The sequence below is a fragment of the Theobroma umbraticum genome, unplaced genomic scaffold (assembly GCF_002168275.2).
Source record: "Theobroma umbraticum cultivar Fairchild unplaced genomic scaffold, ASM216827v3 scaffold_130.0, whole genome shotgun sequence".
Classification (NCBI taxonomy): Eukaryota; Viridiplantae; Streptophyta; class Magnoliopsida; order Malvales; family Malvaceae; genus Theobroma; species Theobroma umbraticum.
Genome location: NW_018397264.1, coordinates 4,910,427 through 4,932,001, shown reverse-complemented (window position 1 = coordinate 4,932,001; position 21,575 = coordinate 4,910,427). Strand labels below are relative to the sequence as shown.

Here is a 21,575-nt window from a genome sequence, read left to right as displayed (position 1 = left end):
TTGATTTCATCTTGGGACCAAAAGGCTTGAAAGTTTAAAAACACAACAGGCTTTTACTTTAAAAAACATTTTTGCCCCTTTCTTTCTTCTTTTGACGTTCTGTTTCTTATCCATGGAACGAGAGAGACCAGCAAGAGGACACTGTCTCACTGATTGTTGCTTTGTTTTTCTTCTTTTCTTCAAACGAGCAGCTTTCCTTGATAAACTTAGGATGATTAGATATTCAAGTACACTAACAGCTACCTGATCAGTGCAGCTAACATGACAAAGTGCACGAGCTAAAATGACCTTGATTTGCAAATCACTATTTCTTTGGATTCAATGATGCAAAATCCAAAGTGGAAGAGACCCAAATAATCACTCTGCGTATCACTAATATTTTCAAATTTTAATGAGATGAAACTAATATCCTAAGAACGTATTAAAACTCCGATGCTATTACCCTACCAGGATTTTGTTTTTGATCTTCATATTCTGACTTCAATGGTGCTATTAATTTAATATGAGACAGATCACAGAAATTGTTCCCTTATGGTCAAATAAATGGGCTTGAACAGTAGGGGTTGTTTGATGTAAATGAAGAATGTTTGTACTTCTTTAATGCAAAGTGATGAAAACATTCCTTCTTCCAATAAAAACCAACAAGAAAAGAGAGTTTAATTTCAGCTTAAGCAAGTGTATTGAGGCTTGTGTCAACTAAAATCATGTTCCTCGGAGAAATGAGAGAAAAACAAAATGGCAGTATTTATTTTATCAATTTGGAAGCCAATCATAGACGAAGCAACTCACTCAAACTTCATAAAACCTTTATTTCAGCTAAGTGGGTGTGAACTCTCATTTTTATGAGTGGGGGAGTGGGAACATGTCTTGAAACTTGGTACCTTAAAGACAAAACTACAAGGACTATTATGCTTGTCCTTGATGCCAAAAAGAGGGGAAGAGTGATGGAGAAAACTGAAAAAGCTTTGGGCTAGTGTGACCCAAGGTAAAAATGGCATCTAACATTTGAAATAATGTATATGTCACATTTAAGTAATTCTCATGCTTAATCATGCTTAAGATAAATGAGTTTATATCTTAATTGATCACTTAAAAACAATACAGTGACAGAAGAGACCTGAACAGGGACATTGGGATAGCTAGACAACCGATTATTAATGGTGATGTTGATGCAGTGGGGATGGTAAGGGCCATCGAGAGGAGTATATCCATTAGGTCAGGTGCTTCTCCTTTTATACAAAAATTGATTTTGGCCATTCACCCAAAGACCAAAAAGGGCACATTTCTTTCATTCAAGTTCTTTTGTGACTTCTCAGGAAAAGGGCATGTGCAAATTGATAGCTACCATCTACCCGAAAAATAATGGCGTCTATTCCCTTGTTTACTTCTGTTCTCATATGCCTAAGGTGGATGTTTCTTAGCTTGTCATGTTAAAATTAAATGAACATGGGCCAATGCTTTGCTATATTTATATTCATCCAAGAACCACGTCTCATCCATAAAAAGAGACTCAATGGTTTGCAGAAGAAAGGGAAGTTTTTTTTTTTCTCTCTCTCTCAAATAATTTGACTGGTCTTCCATATATACATGGTGAAAATTGGAGATGCAATTTCGATTACTATGTTTTACATCCCATTTTTACTTGTTTCTATGACTAACTCTATTATCTTTTATTTTCAATGGTAGGAAACGCTTTGGTAACAGATTGAAGGAAGACAACTATTGCCCATTTTTTCTATAGACTTCATTAGCCAAAAATGGGAAAGAAAACAAGAGAATCATTATCATTACATTTAGGAACAATCATGAGAATCAAAGAGAATAATAATAAAACATTCTAAGGAATCGAGGGAAAAACATCTGTACACTGCTGTAACTTTTGAGCCAAACAACTGCAGCATTTTCTTCATCATTCATCTTGGCCCCCAAAGCAAAAAAAATATTGGCACTATACACATATGTAATGCACCAAAGAGATTGTTGGCTTCCCCTTTATCCTTTTCTAAGCCTTCATTAAGCATGATAGGTTTTATGATTGGAGCCGTGTGTTGTATTTATAAATGTCATAAAGTTAAGCTACATGAAAATCCGCCAGAGAACACTTTCTTTTTTGTTCCTTCCTTCTCTTTTTTTTTTTTCCAATGGTTGCTCTCATTAAATATCAAGAGACAGGGACAGATAGAGGGATAAGAAACAGATTAAAGTGGGGAGAAAATGAGTTGGTAGGACAGAGGGATCTCATTGTCATCATTAAGACTCGATACTACGTGTTTCTTTGGAGACCTATAAACCACCCCTATATGGCTCCAAAGATCAGTTAACCGTGACTCAGACTCTTAACCCCCTGAGCCTGAACCTGGGGGGGTTCCTGGCTGGACCCAAAAATGACCGTTGGTCTTTTTCTTTCTTTAGCCATCACCCACATCTGGGTAAAACCCATCTTATGTTGATTACCATGGAAATATCTTACCAAAGTCATAGTAATCTCGATTTTGATAATTGTAAGGTATAATGTTCATATATCACGTCCGTTACAAAAAGTCAATGAATGAAATATGACATGTCTGTATGATATTGAAACTTTTTATAATCTAATTATTCTTCTTTTATTCAATTACCTTTATATAATGATGTGAAGCAACTCTATTCGAATCGTTAACTTATTTGGTTAATTCAACTAAAATTTTGAATTTGAAATCTCAATTTGATGTCAATATATAATATGGATATAGAACTAATTTATTAAGATATTATGTTATATAATAAGTTTATTGTTTTTTTTTAAATATTGAAGTGATGATAAAAGAAATTTTATATGAATTAAATTTGAAATATCTTAAAAACTTAAATATGAAAAAGACATTCAATTTAATTTATATCATGTGATAAATTCGTTATTTTGACATGTAAAAAATATTAAAATAATAATAGAACCTTAAATTAAATATTTAAAACGGCTCAATTTTACCCGAGTATAAAAATCAATTATTCTGAAATTGGGGAAATAGAGTAAAGAATCCAAATAGATATGATGAGATGGGACAGTGCCCTAGCAAAGGATAAGCAAAAGAGGAGAGGGAGGATTAAATGGGAGATTAAAACCCACCACCAACTCCCAAGGTCAAGGAAGGTGATGTGAGCCACTGAAGTTGCTTCACAGAATTCCATGTTTGTAGAGAAACTTTTATTTGTGGATGACAAGGAGACCCTACTGTTTCTTTTTGCACTGCTGAAGCCAATATCTTGCTCTATGATCCCACTTGGCCGAATAACCCATCCTTCAATTTCAATTTCAATGTCAATATCAGTGGAATCTTTGATTACGGCCACCATACATGTAGGTTCGTATATTTGGTCAGCAACCATGCTCAATTTACATTATGAAAGGGCTTAAAATGACTGGAGCTGCACCTAAACATTTGGTTTAATTGATTCCATGATAAGTATATACATCCCATTCACCAAATCAAAATAAAATTTATTTTTTCGAAAATAAATCAATATATATATATATATATATCAATTATCCAAGCTGTCTAGAACCTATAGTTTGAGCCCACAAAGGAGTGGTCCAGTTCTTAATTAAGGCCCATACCAACATCAGGGAGATCTGATATGGATGCCGGGGAGTGGAGAGCAAAAACCACATTCTCAGTCACACATCCCATCTTCGAAATTGATTTTTCCTCCGTGAAACTCGAATCTTTTCTTGCAGTTTTGCACCAAAATGGTGCTATTAATTTCATGCATATCTCTTACAGGTTCATTTAAGGGGGACCAACCATTCATTTTCACCAAAAGTCTTCTCAATAATTCCCTCTGCAACAAATGATTGACAAGGAAACATCTGCATGTCCAGACATCAAAATTTTAACTTATATTTTCTTTCCTTACATTATATGAATGGAAAGACCACCGTTTCAAGTACTTCAATTTGAGTTGGAAGGTAAGATTTGGATAGATCAGAAAGCTTACTCAGTTCTAGTTTTCAGGTCTGATATTTGGATCCCAAGAAGATTGTTTTGGCCACTGATTCAAGACGATTGAGAAACGGACAATGCCTAAATTCAACTGGATGGGCCATAGGAGGACTTAGAACTTGTCTGCAGATAAGGGAATAAACCAGTCGAGGGAATCCAACTTTAGACGATTCCTTAAGGAAGGAAGTGGAAGCTAGGCCATCCCCACTAAAAACAAAGCATTTTACATTATATTATAAGTTTTTTTCAATGATGATTACATATAACGAACCAAAATAAATTCGATGTTTGCACTTATTACGTCTTCTAATTTATGTACAACTAACTAGATTGCATCGCATAATCTATAGTTTTCACTTTGCATTAATCATAAATCATTGTCACATAATGAGGAAATGTAATAGCCCGAAGGCAAAGCATTTGTTTGTAGTAGCTTTTTTCCTTTGCAAACTCTCTTCTTCTTCTAGCAACATGCATCGTTTTCAAAATGGTTATATTATTATTTGCTTCTATTGATTTCCTCCCCAGCTCTTACTGTGTAATGTAACCCCAGAAGTGGTTTTTGTGTTACCATTTAAAAGAAAAGGGAATTGGTTTTGAAATTAAGTTGCAAGCATGAATTTGGTAAAAACCAAGTTAGTCGTTAGTAACTATTCATGCACCAATTAGGTGAAAGAGCACCGTCACAATAATGGACACATCTGTCACCATCAATACATAGTATTAATCACATAAATGAGATAGAAAACATGGTGGCCGGTAGCTCCAATTTCCAAAGACCATGAGTCAGTACCAACAACATTTAACCCCCCAGCAGGCCAGCAGTTCTCCACACTGATAGCTTTAGCCGGCATTCAGCTCTCCTCTCTCACAAAAAATTTGTGAAACAAATCAAAGAAGAAAAAGGTGTGGTAAAAAAGAAAAGGTGGTGTCTGGAAGGAAAACCAAAGGGGTCCTTTTATTTGCATGGGAGGCGCTAGGCAAGGGCCGGCACCACCACAATGAAGAAAAACTTGAACAAAAATGAAAAAGCTTTGAGTGAATCGAAATACAAGAACGCGTAGGGAAGAAAAGCATAGGCAAAGAAGGGAAAATAGGTCCACTAATAATTCAGACGCGAATGTCAAAAAATAAAACAAAGAAGTGAAAGATATGGTTCAAATCAAGTCAGAACAAATCTGTGTGGAGAGGGGAGTTATTATAAATAATGGATAGAAAAAAAATTTTGATTTTTAAATTTTGATTTAAATTATACAAAATTTTATTAATTTTTAAAATAAATATTTTATTTTAAAAATATTTTTTATTAGATATATAAATTTAATTGTTACTCAATTGTTTATATTTCAATCAATTTATTGATGTGATAAAGATAAAAAAAAAAAATTTACTTCTAATTGAATTTTATAATAATAATTATATTATTTTATTATTTTATTAATTTAAAAAACTCCCTATTAAGAAACAGCAGAGTTTCTTTAGAGAGCCTCGATCGGGATCCTTAAAGGAGCACCGATGCTCCCCTGGTGCTGCTCTTGGGGAACCAGATACTTCCTTAGGGCCTCGGCAGGGCTCTCCAAAGAGAGCTTGGAAGCACTGGATTTGATGCTCGGGAGTCGAGAGCATCGATGCTTTTTAGTTTTTTTTTAAAAATATAATAATTTTTTAAATTAATAAAAAAATATTTTAAATTTTTATTATTTTTATTAATACTATTTTAATTTTAAAATAGAATGTTTATTTAAAAATTAATAAATTTTTATATAATTTTAATAAAAATTTAAAAAATTATTATATTTAAAAAATATATATGAGGGGTTCTGTACGCCGCCGATGCAGAGAGAAAGATTTTTTTATTGATTTGTTTGTCGGAAATGGGACAGGTAATTGGACTCATTGGGATCATAGGGGTTGGAATAGGGGTAGGGCCGTGATGAATGATATTGGATTTAGTTTCTTGCTTTTTGAAGAAGGGTGGCTGTGATGAGAGATTGATTGGTTGAATGACAAGCTGCAGAGACCTATATGTAGTAATGAGGTTTTGTGACAGACTCGGTCGTATGTTCCTCAGCTGCCTTTCTATTACTACTCCATCATTCACGGCAAAAGTGTTCTGCGTTGTATTCCCTCATTGCTTTCTTTTTGTCCTTTTGGGTTAAACAGACTTCTGTTGCTGATTGGTGGTGCCATTATTTTGTACAGGGAAAAAGCAAAGGATAAAAGATGGGATCCGATTGCTTAGTAATGCCTATATAGGAAGTGCAACCGTCTTATTATTAGCATAAAATTTGTCCTCCTTTGTGTTGTTCTTTTGATGAGAAAACAGAGTTGTTCTCATTTTTTTAGATTAAACACTTCTCCATCCTTTGAAGGGAATTAGGAACCACCAAGCCAAGCCTTGGGGTCCAATAGGATCACACGATTTGATAACTTAGTAATTGCCTCAAGTTTAAGCGACCTGGAAATCATAAATCGTGAATAATTTGGGAATATGTTCAGCATATGGGCCAGTTGGTCCCAAAAAAAAAAAAGACAAGTTACGACCTCAGAAAAACAATTCTACTGCATGCTTGCAACCTGCGCTATTAGCGGTGATTACACAGGCCCACGAACCCCAAGTGCAACGTTTAGTTCGAGTTTTGGCTCTTCAAGACTTTAACCAGGTCCTTGAGTTGGGCCTGAAAGAGATTGGGTTTAGTTCATTACTTCTCTGGAGGCTTGATACCAGTTTCCCACATCATCAAACAATTCTCTCTGATCCCAGATCATATTGGGTGATGGGGATGGGGCTGCTTGGGTTCCAACCCAAAGCTACATGCCACACAAAACGTTCCGAGGCCTGATTCTTGGTACATTCAGGCTATAGTTTTTCTTCTTGGAACCCAAGAGAATTGAAGGCACCGCTCTAGAAAATGCCTTGGATTCTAACTAGGATAGGCCATGGTCATCCATTTATTTTGTACACACTTTCATAATGGAAGAGTATCAGTTAATGGGGACTATGGAAGCTAAAGGAATTATAAATTACACAAACCAACACCAAGCTCAGAATCTCTTAAATGGATAACAAGAAATAATACAATCATGGCCATGATGTTCTATACACAACCTGTAAATAACTGCCATCATCCATAAGTGAACTCCAAAAAATCTCCTACTATATCATATGCAAGCACTGGCTACAGGAACTAATTCCTCCTACAACTGTACGGCAAAGCAGACTTACTGATATGAGATGAAAAATTTACATAGAAAACATAACATCTAACTATAATCGCCATAACACAAGAAGCAATGCTGCTGCTTGATGCTAGAATTTCTATGTCCTATCTGGATCATGAAACAGGAAACCCTGAGCATCAGCTTCATCTATACGAATCAAGCAACCATAGCCATCAACAACACTGAGATTATCACCCAATGACCATTCCCTAGAAGCTTCAAGCCACCTGAAAAAAATAGAAAGCAATTATTTTAAATTATTGATATAGCAACTTATGCATATCCCAAAATAAAAAAAGATATGGAGAATTTATTGCAATCATTAAATCAGAACTGCAAATACACACCTACACTAAGTAAATTAGTCCTTAAGTGGCTTGTGTCTTTAGAAAGAAAATCTTTGCATGATGGGTGAAATTATGTTAAAATGTTCTTAAAATTCAAACAATGAAATATTTTTTTCTTCAGTTCGTAAAACTCAGGAGATGGAGAGTGGAAAGATGCTGCTTTCTAAGATGACCATGAAATTCCCAGATCTTTAAAGAGAGAAGTAAAGGGTTTTTTGGGTTTTTTTTTTTTTTGATTGGAGGAAGAGATGCAAACCTTGCTCTTTAGGAAGGGGATCATGCACCAACCAATAAACTAAGTACTCGGGTACAGCGAGAAGTAAAGGGTTGAACTACATCATTGTCGCCCGATTGGGTACAGAGAGAAGTAAAGGGTTGAACTACATCATTGTCGCCCGATTATTATTCTTTCAGAAACAATTAGAAACACATTTAAATCTATTTAAGAGCATCATTATATGATGTTTTTGTTTTGGCAACAGAAAATGGAAAAAAATCTATGTGCCTGGTTTTACCTTGATTCACATCATTTTGAGACAATGTTGGCGCTGTGGAAGTAGACTTATTTGACACTGAGAGCCCAAGGTCTGCGCAATCCATTCCAATTGCACCTAAAATCACAAGTTCAAACTCAATTAGCAATTTCTTTCAGAAAACCAAATGGAACATAGCACTTTACCAGCGTAATCAACACTACATCTAAACAAGAAATCCTATGTTTTACAGCCACCTCCAGATTCAACTTAACTATTCATAGGACTGTGTTCTTACATTCTGTGTAGCATGGGAAGGCAGAGACATTAAAAAGATTAAAATAACCCTCCGAACATTTGCAATCATATGTAAATGGTGATGTCTTGTTGCATGACCCGCCTCCGCAGTTAGTCCAGCTGCAGACTGTGAAACCAGGACAAAGTGCATTACCATTAAGAAAATGATATCAAATGACCAAATAGAAAGCTTAAAAGCTTAAATGATACATATTCTTACTATCAAGGATAGACTCATTCGCTTTGGCTGCCTTTTCTTGCGCAGGGGAGGTAGCCGCTGCACAAGCAGAATTTAGCGTACCTAAAAACACCGAATTATCAGCATCATCAAAATTCAAAGCAATGAAATGATTTAATAACTTTTATTTAACAAATGTAAAATCTTAATCGATCACATCTTCAGATCAGCAATCTAACTTTTTCAAAAGAAGATTAAACTTTACAATCTTTGACTAAGCTAAGATATTAAAATCACATATTGACAAGTGTTTGGTACCCCTTGCTCAAGAACGGTCCTCACCAGGACATAATCTTGAGAGGATTTGGATGTGATTAGCATCCATCACCAAATTGAATTAAAATATTCATTTTCTATCTTCCTTCTATTTGTTCACATCATATTTTATGGCTTTTTTCATTGTCAAATCCAATCTAGCTTTTGTCTCCTTGGCAAGACATCTAGTCCAAAAGCAAAGCTACCACTATTCTTAGCCACAAAGAAGAAAAAGCAAAGAAAGGTGGGGTGAATCGATGGCTCTAAAAACAACAACCTAACCGCCTTCACATGATGTAGCTGGGGGTTAATCTATGGTTCTATCCAATCTTACTGAGTTCCCCACAACAACCCCAAGACCACTTCTAATATCCAAAAAGCTCATAATCTATCAAAATTTCCTTAGATAGCCTAACCAAGTTAATGCAAGAGTCACAAAACATTCATGATTTGATTATATGTACAAACCATAACCAATAACTTAAAAACAGAGTACTTGTATGAATGGAAAGAGGTAATTTTCAAAGATGAACATGTGCCTTAAAAGCAAGAGAAAGGCAGAGCTTAATTACAGTTAGGAACAATGCAGGGGAGAAACTTGAGATGATCATCACTGTCAGCCCGAGTTTGTTTCCAATTAAGATCACAGTCACACATATAATAAGGAAATGTTCCATTTAAAGACGGCCTGCATTTTCCTCTTCCACATTCCACTTCTTTGCATACATCATCTGCAGCAAGGAAAAAAAAAACCCAAACAAAACATGTTCAAAACTCTTAAAAATTCACAAAAAAGAAACACCCAAGTTAATAAAAAAGCTCAAAGATCTTAAAACCATTAATTTGTAAGCCAAAAGCCAAAGATAAAGACTACAAGGGAAAGTAACAAACCAAACACGGGAGACAAAAGTGGAGATAAAAAGTCACTTTTAGCAATCTTAAGATGCAGAACAAGAAAGATTGCAATAAAAGCAAGGGTTCTAAGAGAAGCCATGTCTAGAGCATGCAATATAGAAGATGGAACGAAACACAGAGAGAGAGAGAGGGTGAGATTGGGTGGTCAGGTTTTTTTTATTGAGTTCCAGCAAGCTGGAAGAGTTTGAAAATAGAAGTGGACGGCGCTTTGATTGCTGGAGGCTGAAGTGTTTTACGTGGCGTGACTCGGCTAAACTCAGTTGTCGTTAGTTGGAGGTTCGAAGCTTGATTTATCTACGGCAGTTTTCATTTTACAATGGGAACGATTTGCAAAAAAGAGCCGTCCATTCCTATATAAAAATTTTAGACATAATATTTAAAATTATAAAATTTTGATTAAATATAATAAAAAATTTTATTTAAAATATTTTGAATAAATTAATTTTTTTTAAATATTATGTCAAAATTTAGTTTCAAATTTTAAACTAGTATTGTTCATGGATTTTAGTCATTATTGGGCTTATTTTCTAGACCCTTTAATCAACATAGTTCTTTTTAATATTTGTCACACTGATTTATGATGTTTTTAATAATAAGATACTTCATGATTTTCTTTTATAAAAAAACTAGTACTAGAATGTGGCGTGTGGCTTGAGTTGATATTTTTTACCAAAATTATATATTAATTAATGAATCAATTGTTCATATATGCATCTTCAATGATATTTATCTTAAATGAGAATCTTGTTTCTCTTAAAAAAAACTCTAATGCTAGTGTTTAATTTAATATTCTTTGTCTATATTTGAATTCCATGATTTTTGATAATAAGGTTTAATTTTAACCTTTTGTAAGGTTATAGTGCAAGCCAAGACTTGACTTCATAATTACTGATCATCATTAACTCACAATTCCAAATCATAGAATGTGACATCAAATTCATCTTGTTCACAAAAAAAAAAGTTATTATTCAATAATAATCAAAAATAAATTTTCCGAATTTCATTTTGCAGAAATTTGTTCAATTTTATGAGAATATAAATTTTTATTTCTATTTTACTCTTTTTACTAAAAAAATAAAGAATAGAGATTGAATTCAAAATCTCATATTAAATAAATACGGATCATTAAATAATTAAATTTTTTTACTTGAGATAGATGTAAGGTTTTTTTTTTATACATATGAAAGAATAAAAATTTATTATTTTATTGTGGAGTTTGAATTTTTTTTTTATATTTCTTGCAAAAGAAGATACAAAGAATCATAATTTTGTTTGAACTTTGAATATAGAAAAGCATTGTCTTCAATCATCTGCCTAATAAATGACTTTCGGCTGCCCAACCCAACAGAACAGAATGGGAAGGGTCTTGAAGACATGTGCATGATTCACAGATGTACTGCATTTATCGATAGTATTAGCCATTTTCGGTTTTGAAGGTATGACTTTCTGCTGCCCAACCCAAGAGAGCTAAATGGGAAGGTCTGTCTTGAAGACATGTGCATGATGATGATTCACAGATGAACTGCATTTTTCAGTAGAATTAGACATTTGGGTTCTGAAGGTATGGTTTCTGGACAGTTGCCATCTAAAATGTTGGTGAAACCTTACCAATAAATAGCCTTTGGTCATAGACTTGGGATCGGACTCTCTTCAATGCTTATTAATTGTGTTCCCATTATCAGTATGCTTAGCAGCTAACACTAGTCACGGTCCGTTTTGGTACTCTTCAATGAATGATTCAGGCCACCCTCAAAAAGTCAAAAGTATTCTTTTGCCTCTGGATTTGGATGATTCTTCTTGATGGGTCAGAAAGTGCACTTCATTTCTATGGCTACCTCAGGCATTAGGGATTTAGGGTAAGCGGGCCTCATGAACATTTTGATTTGTAGCAAACCCAGAGCCCTAGAAGGAGTCAGCCCAATACATACTGGGGCTGATTAGCTCGTGTATAGGGCTCTAACCTCTAGACTATTCAATTCATATTTGGGGCAACAAAAAGGGTTCTGCTGCCTTTGGGCTCAGTGTACGGCCGGACATAGCCTGATGGAGCTGCACACTGGTTGGCACGGTGTCCAACTATGTACACTCATTGTGGATCTTTGATGAAACAGGCTGCATATATTCTTACCCGAAGAGGTGTGAAAGTAACACTTGTCCAATCCATTTGGTTGGAAACTTTCTTGGAATTAATTAATTGGTTTTTGTCGACTAGTTCAACACAATTCATGTTGGCATTGTGAAGGCCAAAATGCAACTGCATTGGAATTTGAAGGAAAATAAAAGATTTTCGGGGACCACAGCCACAGGTTTCCTTTTAAGCTGAACAGGAAGCACTCAGTGAATATGGTAATACAGAAGCAGCTGAAGAATCCAATCTCACTGATGACAGATCTGAATTTGTACTTTCCCTCAAGGTTTATTTGGACAGGCTTAGTTGATTTCGTACAAAAAGCGTGCGATTTCATTGATGATAGGCTGATAGCAAATGCAACTCCGTAGGAAGGTGAAGCAAATAGGAAGACCAGTTTAAACTGGACCACAAGTGTTGGTACATGGTACCATTTTCTCAGCCCAAGGTTAAAATCCAGATGGTCCAAAACCTTGATGTTGCTGCTCCTGTTACCACTCCTCTACTCTTTCGCAGAATTCAACCATTTTTATTTATATATTTTTTAATAAAAAAATTTTTAAAATTTATTTTTTAAATAAAAATTATATATTAATTAATAAATTAAATACTCGAATATAATTTTTATTTATATACTTGTTTTGAGAGTTGTGACATTTGATAAGATTAACTAAGGAACTCTTATTGCCTGTTACAAGATTGTGGATGGACGCGGAAAATATTGTTGTCTTTTACCTGATAATTCAGGGTAAAAAAAAAAATTACTGCATCCAAAGTCAAATTTCTAAGTGAAGATGGCTTTGGCTTTGGGAGCAGCAATGTTCACCTCGTGAATTGTGGGATATTTGAAGGTAAATAAGTAGTATAGTAAATTTGGGCCTCTGGAGTAAAAAATCCGACATGATCCAAGCGCATCGGAATATAAGGATTAACGGTGCAAGATGTTGACCTCTCAGCACAATTCTCATACAAAAACATATCCTGGAATTCATTTTCATATCTACTGCGGTCCCTGAACAGAGCAAGCATGAGAGACGGACGCTAAGAGGTTGAAAGCACAACTTTCCCAACAAGAAAAATACCTATCATACCAATAACAGTATGAAGTCAAACTAGTACAAAGATTTTCATGAGATTATATATACAAGTAAAAATTATTTTGATCTATTTAATATATATATATATATATGACATATATAAGTAGAAAATATCAACTAATAAATTAAATAAATCAACATAAAATTAAATATTATGTACAATTCAACGATAAAAATTTGAAGCTTATTTTATTAGTCAATATGCCATTCATTTCCATTAATTTGTGTACTAATATATTTTTAGTGTACATGAACTTTGTATTTGACTAAATTATTTTTCATATAAACTAAAAAAGAACTAGAATCCATTTTTCCTTTGAGTAACAAAATTGCTAGTGAATTAGAATAAGAAAGTTCACTTGAATCATGAGTTTACATCATATCTAGTTAAAATGAACACATGATACATTCATATAAATTCTATCGTTAGTATATAAGATAATAATATTTAAATTTAAAAAGCTGGAACAAGTATAAAGCATAAAGGTCTTTCTGAGAAAAGAAATTTGACTACTTGAGGGTTCTCCCCAGCTAGGAAGGCCTCATGAAAATGAAGAGGACAAGCTTAATGGGGAAATAGGAAAAATCTGGTTCCTCATGCCAGAGATGCCCAAAGTGCACATGAGAAGGAATCATCCTCTAGACAGTGAGAAAATACAAACAAAAAGAGGAGAGTACCTAATCCTCAATCAATGAATCTTTTCACATGCATGTTGAAATCTTTTTATTCTTTTCCCCAGTCCATGTGATTGAGAACTTAAACAATGCAAGCATGCAACACTCACATTTTAATAATGGATTCTCCTTACCACTTTGATATATATATATATATATATATATATATATTTACTGTATCTAAACAATTCATAATATAATTTAAGACAAATAACACAATCAATAATTTGATTTCATATTACAATACATCTTTTTTCTGATCTGACAGAATATCTTTAAATGAATCTGGATTAATTTTTTGTTCTTAATTTATGAAATTAAGACAAAATCTTAAATAATTACGTATCTTTGCTAGCTTTCATGGTTTACATCTTCTAAGATAATGAATACATAAATCAGGATTATCATAGATTTTAATGACAAATGTCATTGATGTTTCACCAAATTATTTTTCCCAAACCCAAAAAAAGAAAAGGAAACCAAATCTTTTATCTTTCTTATTTTTTGTACTGCTAAATCTTTATCCTTCAATGTGGGGTATCCCGAAATTATTTTTGGAACGCCCTATGTATGAGTTTCGGTTCATGAATCTTGATTCTTTGTTTTGTTCCGATTAATGGTAAAAGGCACGGGCCTATAAAAAATTGGATGCTGATTTCTAATAATGTGCTTGTCCCCATCTTCAGATTTAAACCATATTAAGTTAAAATCAATTTCTAGAGAAATTAAGTTTCTTGTTTTTAGTTACTTTCTTGATGTGAAATAATAGAAATTAAGTTTGTTTAGCCTTGCTTAATAGTGATAATAGTTTATTATTAATAAAGGCTGTTAAAGCAAGCAGATATGACCCTGAGTTTCCTCTTTTTCGCAGATGATAGTTTATTATTTGCTACAGTTGACAGTAGTGAAAGAGAGAGGTTGAAGCACATGCTGGAGGAATATTGGACAGAAGATCAAGCTTGTTTATTAATAGTAACAAAGGTGAATTGCACAAAAAAAGACGTCAAGAATGCAATCTCTTTGCTCATTGAAAAATAACTTATTAAAAAATTTGATTGTATAAACCTTTTTTTGTGTAAAATATTTTATAAAAAATATTATTTTTAATTATTTAAATAAATTGTCAAAAATATTTTTTATTATTCAGATCATCGGCGAAAAATGTTTTCCATCATTAGTGATGAGTTATTTAGATATTAAAATAATAAATAGGAAAAATTAAGCATAGAAATGAAAATAAAGAAAATCATGATATTTTTCAAACATTTAACCACATATTATAATGAAAGTAAGTTCTAATTTTTAAAAAGATTTTCATTTCATCATATTTTGACCATAACATTATAAAAATATCAACATTCATCAATTTGTGTAAAACATCCAAAATCTATATTTGTAAATATGTATTCATCGAATGATGATCATTAAATTTTTTTGTTAAATTATTAATAAAATTTATTGAATTTATAAATAAAAATATTAAATTACATTGGATGATTTTATTAAAAATTTTTTTAATTTTAATAGCATTGAATAGTTTAAATGTCAATATTTTTAAATTTTTAATTAATTATTAATATTCATCAATTTTTTTTTAAAAAATTAATATTCATCAAATCTATACTATTTAATATAAGAATATATTTTTTTGAAAAGTGTCTTACAACTTTCAAAGGTGTAAGATATTTTACGTAATCAATGGATATTTTTCTATTGACTGATAAAATATTTTACATTTGAAATAAATTTTTCATTATAAATCTTGAAAACGTTTTTTAAAAATATTTTATGTAAAAACAAAACTGACCCGATATCTTTTTTTTTTTTTGTAAAAGAAAGATACTAAATAACCAATTGCATCATTTTAAGTCATGTAACCCTTAATGTGTCTGTCAAAAGACAATAACGAATATAAGATGATAGAAAATCAAAGATACGTATTCATATATCCAATCTAGAAAAATAGTTCAAGCTACCTACAATGGTGGGAAAGGGTCTGAAATGTGCTTATAGGGATCTATAGGACAAGATAAATATAAAGCGGCAAGGACAAAGCCACAAGTCTTCATCAAGTCGATTCTACAAGCAATCCAAACTTGTGCTATGAACTGCTTCTTGCTGCCAAAATCGTTGTGTCAGGAATTTAGCAGCAATTTTAAGCAATTATTGGTGTAGTCAAGGCCATTTGTGCTCTGCCACTTGATAAACTTGGATACCCAGATATAATAGTTTAGCATTATGACTTCAAAGGGATCTAATGTATGAGAAGTGGATACAAATTACTTTGCAACAAAGGAAATTAGGGAGGTTATGGAGCCTAACCATATATTGATGCTACAGAAGTCAAATTGGAGGAAGATTTGGTCAGCCATAAGATCAAGATTTTTGCATGGAGATTTCAACACGAAATTTTACTTGTGAGAAGTGATCTGGAAAAGAGAAAGTTAAATGTGGTGAAAAGTTGCCTTCTGTATGGAGAAGAAGAGGAATCAATGATGCATGCTGTAGAAGATTGTTGTTTAGCGAACGCAGTGTGGGAGCAAGTAGACTTCAAATGGAGCAGCGACACCAATGGTTTTTTGAGTGTTGCAGAGCTCGTTGCATTAGGTGGCATGTAAAGGACAACCAAACCGCTCTGATTCATTTCTTATAGCTGCTTGGGCTATTTGGTCCAGCCGAATTGTTTAACTGCAATGGTGGTCAGAGGAAAAGCCCTCACATAGCAACAAATTTTGCTAAGAATTACTTGGCATGAAGCTGCTCATGCATGAGCTAAGTATGGGGTGAATGAGGAGGAAGATGTCTCCTGGAGAGAGGATTGCCCTCATCTTTTGTTGTCCATTATTATTGATAATTGTAATCTATTTTCTTGAATTAATAAAATTATTTTATCTTAAGAAAGTTGGTAAATTTTACACAATGATTACGGACCATTTTATGAAAAAATTTTAAAATATTTACATCATGCTTACAAATAATATTTATAACATACTTAAAAAAAAATCTCAAAGGGACTTTCTTGTTAACTACGTATCGATTTTAGAGAGTATTTAAAAAGGTTGAACAATATTTTTAAAAGCAGTATGAAATTATTCACATAAATTGTAAATGTATAAATTCTGCAAGAACCGCATGATTGAGTGTCTTATATTTAACCCTTATGCAACGCACGGATCATACTCTTAACATAAGTGAATGCAAATCCCTTGCTCCAACCTTGTGCTTCCTTTTCTACATTCTATATTAAGTTAGTAATTAGAAATATCAATTAAAAAGAAGTAATTTGTCTCTATTTTTTTAATTATAAAAACAAACACAAGTTTCTATCGGTTAAAAAAACTAAAATTATTATTACCTCTTTTCTGTACGAGAATAACAATTGTTAATATCCCCCCAAAAAACAAAAGAGAACCAAGCATGCTTGTGATCTTCTAATAATTGAACGAAGAGGGATTGAGAGACTGGAATTGAAAAACTGAGGATCCCACAGTGTTTCCCTGGATACAGGACCTAGTCAAAATGGGGGATCATATAAGCACACCATGAATTGTAAAAATATAAAAATATATTTATATATGAATTGTACATTAATGAGACAAATTGTTCATGTACAGTGGCTAAGATGGGTCCAAATCACATTATTTCGTTGTTCATATATTAGCCCCCAAAGAGGTTTGGACTACTGTTTTTGTGGTACTTGTATACTAGTATGTCTTACTATTTTTTGACTCATAAAAATTTGTTTTTTTTTTTAAATTTTAAATGGAAAATATGCAGATAATAAATTAATTTTATAATTATTTTTCTTTTTAATGAGGTCAATAGAAAATTTTCCTTGCAATGTTTTTCATGATCCGATTGAGTAGGATGGACTTTCCACATTGAGTTTCTGATTTCTATGGGTTTTGCTTCTGCAGCAGCTATGTCTGTTCAATTTTTTAACTACCTAAAGGTGACAGACTCCCCAAAACAGAAATCTATTACTTATGGAGTAAATAATAAGATTCACTATGATTAATTTCCTTGAGGGGGGGTGGGTGGTCTCATAAATTAATGGACACAATCAGCAATTTTCAAAACATTCTGAAAGCTTCAAACACTTAAATCTACAGAAATATATTGATGGGAACTACATAAAGAAACAAACTTCAGGTTTTGATTGCTGCGCAGAGAGATAGGCTGGCAGCTAGTTAATTTTATTTTAGCAGCTTTAATGTTGTTATGGTAAGAGCTCTGAGTTTCAGTAAACACCCCAAATAAAATTTCTAATCAATCAGCTACACCTATTTAGTGGTCCTCTACAGTGGGAAAAATTCAAATTCCAAGCAAAACAGGACAGTTATTTGCAAACTACCCCTTGTCTCCCCAACAACTGTTTTATCAATGTTTCCAGTGCAGTGGTATAAATCTATTGGACCCACGGCTTTCTGGAATGAGGAAAGGATAAAAAGAGCTGGTGAGAAGATGACTTCTTACAGGGTCTTGGTATCAACAAGGTTAAATTCACTTTCCTGGGGACCACGACAGAAAACTTGATGCAAAAGACAAGAGGGTACTGCAACAGCTGGGATGGAAATAAGCATGTGCTCATCCAACAAGCAATCCAAGCTACTCTACTCTGTACATTTTCTCAGTGGAGCCCACAATCCCCACAAAGGTTTTCCAGGTTCTAAAAATCCAGGACCCCAAAAATAGACCTCAAGTGGACAGATCTCCCACCCGGAAACAAGTATTTTACACGGATTCTGCATGTTCTCGACCCATTTTCACATGGTTTCTGAGATGTCCCATTCCATGTTAACCAGGACATAGTTACCATAACACCCTTGATAATTATATCAGAAAGTTTTTAATTGCAAGAACAAAGTGGGTAGCTGAAGAAGTTTAAACAGCTAAGGAATCTCAACCATTAATCTTCCAGGATGGTGGCAAGTGGCTTGCCAAGGTAGCTTCCTCCTTCCTTCTTTACCCATCATTGGGGGCTTACCTAATGAGCATTACCCAATCATCCTTCGAAAGTGGTAGTTACAACACTGAAGGAATAATGCAGCAGTAAGATTAGGCTGTCAAAAAAGACAAAAAAAGAATAAAAAAAACTGCAATTAAGATCTGCTTTAATAAGAAAGCCCATTACATGTTGAAAGCTACATATAGCCAAGGAGATCTATATATCACTTGTTGCTTTCTTCTTTCTATGATCCTCTGTGATGCAATGGTGGACTAGAAGAGTCTTATACAGGGATGGGGAAGACAGGAAAATGGCTTAAAAGCTTCTTGACAGGCAAGAAAGATAAGGGGAAAGAAAAAGGAAAATACACAAGCAATCAGAATTCTTCAGTTGCCCCCGAGAATCCAACTACTCCCATTTCAATCCCACCAACAACTCCTAAAGAAAAAAGAAGATGGAGTTTTCGGAGATCTTCAGCTGGAGCAACCCCTACAAAGGACTTGAATTCTACAGAACAAGTTGCCAGACCACCACCTTCAGTGGAGGTCACCTTGGACAATGAGGATGAACAGAAAAATCATGCCATGGCTGTGGCAGTGGCTACAGCAGCAGCTGCTGACGCTGCTGTGGCAGCTGCACAGGCTGCAGCGGCTGTGATCCGCTTAACTGCTGCTGCCAATGAGAAAGCCAGCACAGCTGAAGAGGCAGCTGCCATAAAAATTCAATCCGTCTTTCGATCATATTTGGTATGTAACTTCTGAAGTGTCCACGAATTTTGTTGGTAGCTAATGTATCTACTTTCAAGATAAAAGAAATATTATGAGATATGATATTTGTTTTCATTGGTGTTATAACAGGCTAGAAAAGCTTTGAATGCATTAAAAGGACTAGTAAAGTTACAGGCGCTGGTAAGGGGTCACCTGGTGAGAAAACAGGCCACAGCTACTCTCCGATGCATGCAGGCATTGGTTACAGCACAAGCCAGAGCTCGCGCTCAGAGGACTCGGATGGTTGAAGAATCAAATCCTGCTAGCCAGAGACAATCACCCCACAGAAGGTCAACACCAGATCACAGGTTCAGGCATGCATATCATGTACGTTTCTCCTTTGCCTTTCAAGTAGTTTTCTTTCTATCATCTGATATTGAATATCTCAAAAAGAACTTGTTTCGTTTCTTCTTTCTGTCCTGGAATATATTCCATCAACAATTGTGGCAAAAAGTATGCCAAACTTACCAGGGATTTCATCAATTTCAATTTTGAGAGAGCAGTCATAGTTAATTAGAACTAATGCCAAAACCAAAAGCCAAACAAAACAGTTTACTAGTGGCTCCGAGCGAAAGTTTGGGAGTAAAAGAGAAGCTGCAGAGGAGTATTTCATTTCACCTGTCAAACGACAGTTTTTGATTCTTATACAATTTGATTTGCAACATGGGTTTTTCTGCATGTAGGAGATTGATAGAGGAATCGAAGAAAACATTAAGATTGTAGAGATGGATCTTGGTGATTCAAAAGGAAGTTTGAAGAGTAGAAATAGCTATTCACATCATCCTCAAGCAGAACGAGTAGTGGAACATAGATTCTCAACTCATTATTCCTCAAATCATGCATGCTCGAAGCAAGACAATTATCAGTTATCTCCAGCACCATCAGCTTTGACTGACATGAGCCCCAGGGCCTGCAGCGGCCATTTTGAGGACTATTCTTTCAGCACAGCACAAAGCAGCCCCCAATACCGTTCAGCTATCTCAAAACCTGATCCATCAAAACCTCCTTTTGCATTTCCAAGGCCTGAATATGCAGAATCTGTGTCATATGACTACCCCTTATTCCCCAATTACATGGCTAATACAGAATCTTCAAGAGCCAAAGTCAGATCACAAAGTGCACCAAAGTCAAGGCCAGATTCATTTGAAAGGCAACCCAGCAGGCGAAGGGCATCGATTGAAGGCAGAAATGTCCCAAGGGCGGTAAGGATGCAGCGGTCATCTTCACACGTTGGAGCCACTGCTCAAAACTACCAATACCCCTGGTCAATAAAACTTGATAGATCAGCAGTATCCCTTAAAGACAGTGAGTGTGGATCCACCAGTACAATACTCACAAACACCAACTACTGCAGATCCCTCGTTGCACATGATGTGAGTATGAAATAACAAGGCAATATTAACAGAATTTCAGATTTAAGTAAATATAAAGAATGCGTGAATTCATCTCCATTTACATTGTTAATTTGGTTTATTTCTGTGGCTGCAGCCTCATGGAGATAGGTACTAAGAGCATATCTGTCTTACCATTGGGACCGACATAGAGTGTGGCTCAACTCAACTGAAAAAAAATAGATCTAAATCAAATAAATAGTGCAAGCTATGATGGGAGAAGCCAAAGAAACTGACATCTACGATTAGTGTAGAAGCTGCTATGATGGCCTGACAAATTTTCACTCCTGAGTTCAAAGTTGAGCACTGTTTGAACACCCCTCCCGTCCCCCCTACCCGCAATCCCCTTTCCCCTGTGTAGAAACGTTTTTGTTCTTTGCTTTTGATGTTTTGAACATGAGTCGATTGAATGTCTTCCTTTGGTAAACCATTGAGGAAACTGAGCTGCAAGAATTGCAGGGCTCAGTTTTACTGATTTAGTAACGTTATGTCAATAGAAATTCGTGGTGTGATTTATTCCCTCATAATTGCTTACTACTCTCAGGGATCTACTACTTCTTTGCCACAAAACATCCAGGATTCCCCTTTATCTCTTTTTCTGAGAATTAAACCTAAACTTCCACCCTAAATACTCTCTAACGATATTTAAGAGATCGCCTGCAGATTTTCTGTTCCCCACAATGATAATAAGTTTCCAGAAGCCCCAGCCTCATGTCATGCTTTAAAATCCTCAAAAATACACCTTCGTATAACTTCAACAGCTCAATCCATACAAGGAGTTCTATAACTGAACAAAATCTTCAAAAATATGAACATTAGATTGTTGAAAATGCATTAAAACC

General features: G+C 34.4%; 2 protein-coding genes across 3 annotated transcripts; one reads left to right on the top strand and one right to left on the bottom strand.

Annotated features, from left to right (window-relative positions):
• Positions 1–6,984: 6,984 nt before the first annotated feature.
• LOC110421856 (neurogenic locus notch-like protein) lies at positions 6,985–10,036 on the bottom strand. 2 transcript variants are annotated; one of them, XM_021435556.2, is made up of 7 exons: positions 9,704–10,036; positions 9,385–9,543; positions 8,540–8,620; positions 8,321–8,446; positions 8,065–8,160; positions 7,806–7,929; positions 6,985–7,429 (listed from the first exon to the last, which is right to left on the bottom strand). In XM_021435556.2, exons 1-6 carry the CDS (start codon positions 9,804–9,806, stop codon positions 7,826–7,828), a joined length of 669 nt encoding a protein of 222 aa, XP_021291231.1. In that variant the 5' UTR covers positions 9,807–10,036; the 3' UTR covers positions 6,985–7,429; positions 7,806–7,825. The 2 variants fall into 2 exon arrangements, with proteins under 2 accessions (XP_021291231.1, XP_021291232.1); XM_021435557.2 differs by lacking the exon at positions 7,806–7,929 and having other exon boundaries at positions 9,704–10,034.
• An 8,604-nt stretch (positions 10,037–18,640) lies between these two features.
• Positions 18,641–21,260, top strand: IQD19 (IQ-domain 19). Its single transcript, XM_021436065.2, has 4 exons — positions 18,641–19,321; positions 19,433–19,669; positions 20,026–20,715; positions 20,831–21,260. The coding sequence occupies exons 1-4, from the start codon at positions 18,869–18,871 to the stop codon at positions 20,849–20,851; spliced, it is 1,401 nt and encodes a 466-aa protein (XP_021291740.1). The 5' UTR covers positions 18,641–18,868; the 3' UTR covers positions 20,852–21,260.
• Positions 21,261–21,575: the final 315 nt, after the last annotated feature.

Coding starts and splice junctions, on each gene's coding strand:
- LOC110421856 (XM_021435556.2), bottom strand. CDS start 9,806: ATGGCTTCTCTTAGAACCCTTGCTTTTATTGCAATCTTTCTTGTTCTG. Junction 9,544..9,703: donor ACTTTTGTCTCCCGTGTTTG/GTTTGTTACTTT, acceptor TCCTTGCTGCAG/ATGATGTATGCAAAGAAGTG. Junction 8,621..9,384: donor CCCCTGCATTGTTCCTAACT/GTAATTAAGCTC, acceptor CGGTGTTTTTAG/GTACGCTAAATTCTGCTTGT.
- IQD19 (XM_021436065.2), top strand. CDS start 18,869: ATGGGGAAGACAGGAAAATGGCTTAAAAGCTTCTTGACAGGCAAGAAA. Junction 19,322..19,432: donor CCGTCTTTCGATCATATTTG/GTATGTAACTTC, acceptor GTGTTATAACAG/GCTAGAAAAGCTTTGAATGC. Junction 20,716..20,830: donor GATCCCTCGTTGCACATGAT/GTGAGTATGAAA, acceptor CTGTGGCTGCAG/CCTCATGGAGATAGGTACTA.